The following is a 2,397-nucleotide window of genomic DNA, read 5'->3' on the forward strand; positions in this document are numbered from 1 at the left end:
CGAAACATCCTGAACTCAACACAACACTACAGTTCTGAGCACACTCCTGACCTGGGAGAGATGTGGACTGTCACCTCCCTTTAAGACCTGATCTTCTACTGGGCACAGAATACTAGTTTGTGCACACCTCCAATCTCTCCTCCTGTGGCTATATATGACCAGCTGGGCAAACAGAAGAATCGTATCTCCCTGTGAAGGCTTATCTCAAGAAAATCCATGCTCAATAGTTGGAAGGAGAGACAGTGGTATCAGAAAGTGAAGTAATCATCACAATGATACATTTGAGAGATGCAAGAGACTGCATGTGATCAGAGAGAGACACAAAATTAAGAAAGAAGTTTGCTATAGTTATAGGCAACAGTATGCAAACTAGAACATGAGGTAATGATACAACATCAGGATGTAAAAGGCAAGGATTGGTTATACCTGGAATAACAAAAGTTGCTCTCTTGATGTTTTCCTTCTGATGTTACATTAGCAGTAAGAAGGGAGTAAGCAGGTGCTAGCCCTTCATTAGCATTGCAGAGCGCAGGAACTCCTCTTGCATTACATGACATGCAGACATTAATTGACTGAGCTGCCCTCAGTTAGATCTGGGCTACATTTTCACCATTTTAGCCTCCCTTTAGCTGATTAGGCATTTGCTTTCTTAAGAGTATTAAGAGCGGCTATAAACTACTCCTCCACTTCTGTTGCCACATCACTAAGAATTATGCAATGGAGCCTGCCTAGTATCAGAGTTATCAATTTTCAAAATGAATCATCTGTTCTAATGCAATAGAGTTCACTTCAGTACTACTCCTTCCTTTCATGAAAGATGTCTGGCTGCTTCTGGCATCTGGTCCTGATGTGCTTTTGAGAAGCCTGAATAACCTCTGATTACCAGTAGTGAGTCAGTGTTTTACAAAAAAAAAAAAAAAAAAAGACGATCAAGGAACACTTCCTAGCTCTGATTTTCATACATTGGAGAAGGACAATAATATCAGAATGTAGGAAAATGTGTCAAAAATTATTATATTCTGCCATGATAGGAGCTGCACAAGACACAAAGAAGTCTACTGATGAGTAGAACAGCTAAGAGTAAACAAATTCTCCTTGAAAGTTCAGTTCAGAATTTTGAAAAAAATACCACATAGTAGCAATCCAACTGTGTTTATCTCCCACAACCTTTGGCAAAGTACTATAGGTAGGAGCAACCTCTATCATTTGTACAACACACATACCGCTAGCCTGTGAGAAACATTACACTAAATCTTTTCAGATCCTTTCTTAGGTGCAAAATATACTATTCCCACCAGTGTTGATTAGCAAATTCCTACATTAACAACCAATTATCACATATATTGTCCTCCAGTTCAAGGGTGCCCTTCCTCCCATCAGCTTTTCTTTAGCCATCCCTACAGACCACCTACTAGAAGTCCCCACTGTGTTATTATGGTTTGTCTTAAACCTGAGCAGCAAACCAATCCTTGCCTATCACACGTAGACAGGTCCCTGTCAAACCCAGACTTTACTTTGAAAATGCAATTTTTCGCTGAACACATACCTGATCTTAAAAACTAAAGAACCCACCAGTTAGCAATGACAATGAATTTTCTGTGAAAATGGATCTTCCTTCCCATTTCCCTGAAACTCCTCCAAAACTATGACTTTTCCATAGCTTGGTAAGTTCTGTTTTACTTAGAAGTCATGCTACCTACTTGTTGGTTTGCCTTTGGTGTTGTATGACCATGTTTTTTTCATGGATAGTTTCCAGCAATGCAGTGGCCAGTGATTTCAGATCTGAAATGGACTGTGGTGTGGCTGGTAGGCTACATCCATGATCCTCTGACAACAACTCTTGGACTATAATGTTAAAAACACAAATGAGTTTTGGCTTCTCATGCACAGAGATGTGACACAAACATTTACTTAGCGTTAAAGAACTATTCTTGTTACTTAAATGAATACATATTTTTTCCTTCGATTAACAAACAAAGCCAAAAGACCAGAAATATAATTTCTAGCTAGCATAAAGATGGTGGCTTTCTAAGCTGATTGTTATTCCACAGCAATTGCCAGAACAAGTATAGGCAGACACATCTTATGTTAACTTAATTCTGTTTTTGGAAAATTATTTTTGTTCAGAAGGAAACAAACTCATTCTTCTACAGGCCTACAGACTGGTAAAAATCAGTCATTTCTCTCCCACTTCCATTAAAACATAAGCCCACAAGGAATATTTTATATTACTTTTTAAAATTATTATATCCTTCAGGTTATTTAAGACTGATGTGAAAATACAGTCACCCATGAACTCTTCCTCTGCAGCTTAGAGCTTGTACCTCTCAACCACATCAGGAAGTTCACTAGTATCATTAACTTCTGTAACTAGAATCTGGCTCTGCCTCTTATATA

General features: G+C 38.5%; 1 protein-coding gene across 1 annotated transcript in view; it reads right to left on the reverse strand.

The window, feature by feature from the left end:
* The window catches only part of CCDC149 (coiled-coil domain containing 149), a gene marked incomplete at its 5' end in the record, with an annotated part of 16,645 nt that extends 14,800 nt beyond the window's left edge, over nt 1–1,845 (reverse strand). Inside the window, one exon of the mRNA XM_009703844.1 lies at nt 1,701–1,845. Within this exon, the coding sequence (XP_009702146.1) occupies nt 1,701–1,845 (145 nt within the window). The remainder of the gene's footprint in view (nt 1–1,700) is intronic.
* Between the last annotated feature and the right edge of the window lie 552 nt (nt 1,846–2,397).

Source organism: Cariama cristata, unplaced genomic scaffold, assembly GCF_000690535.1.
Source record: "Cariama cristata isolate BGI_N322 unplaced genomic scaffold, ASM69053v1 scaffold7917, whole genome shotgun sequence".
In the NCBI taxonomy this organism is placed as follows: Eukaryota; Metazoa; Chordata; class Aves; order Cariamiformes; family Cariamidae; genus Cariama; species Cariama cristata.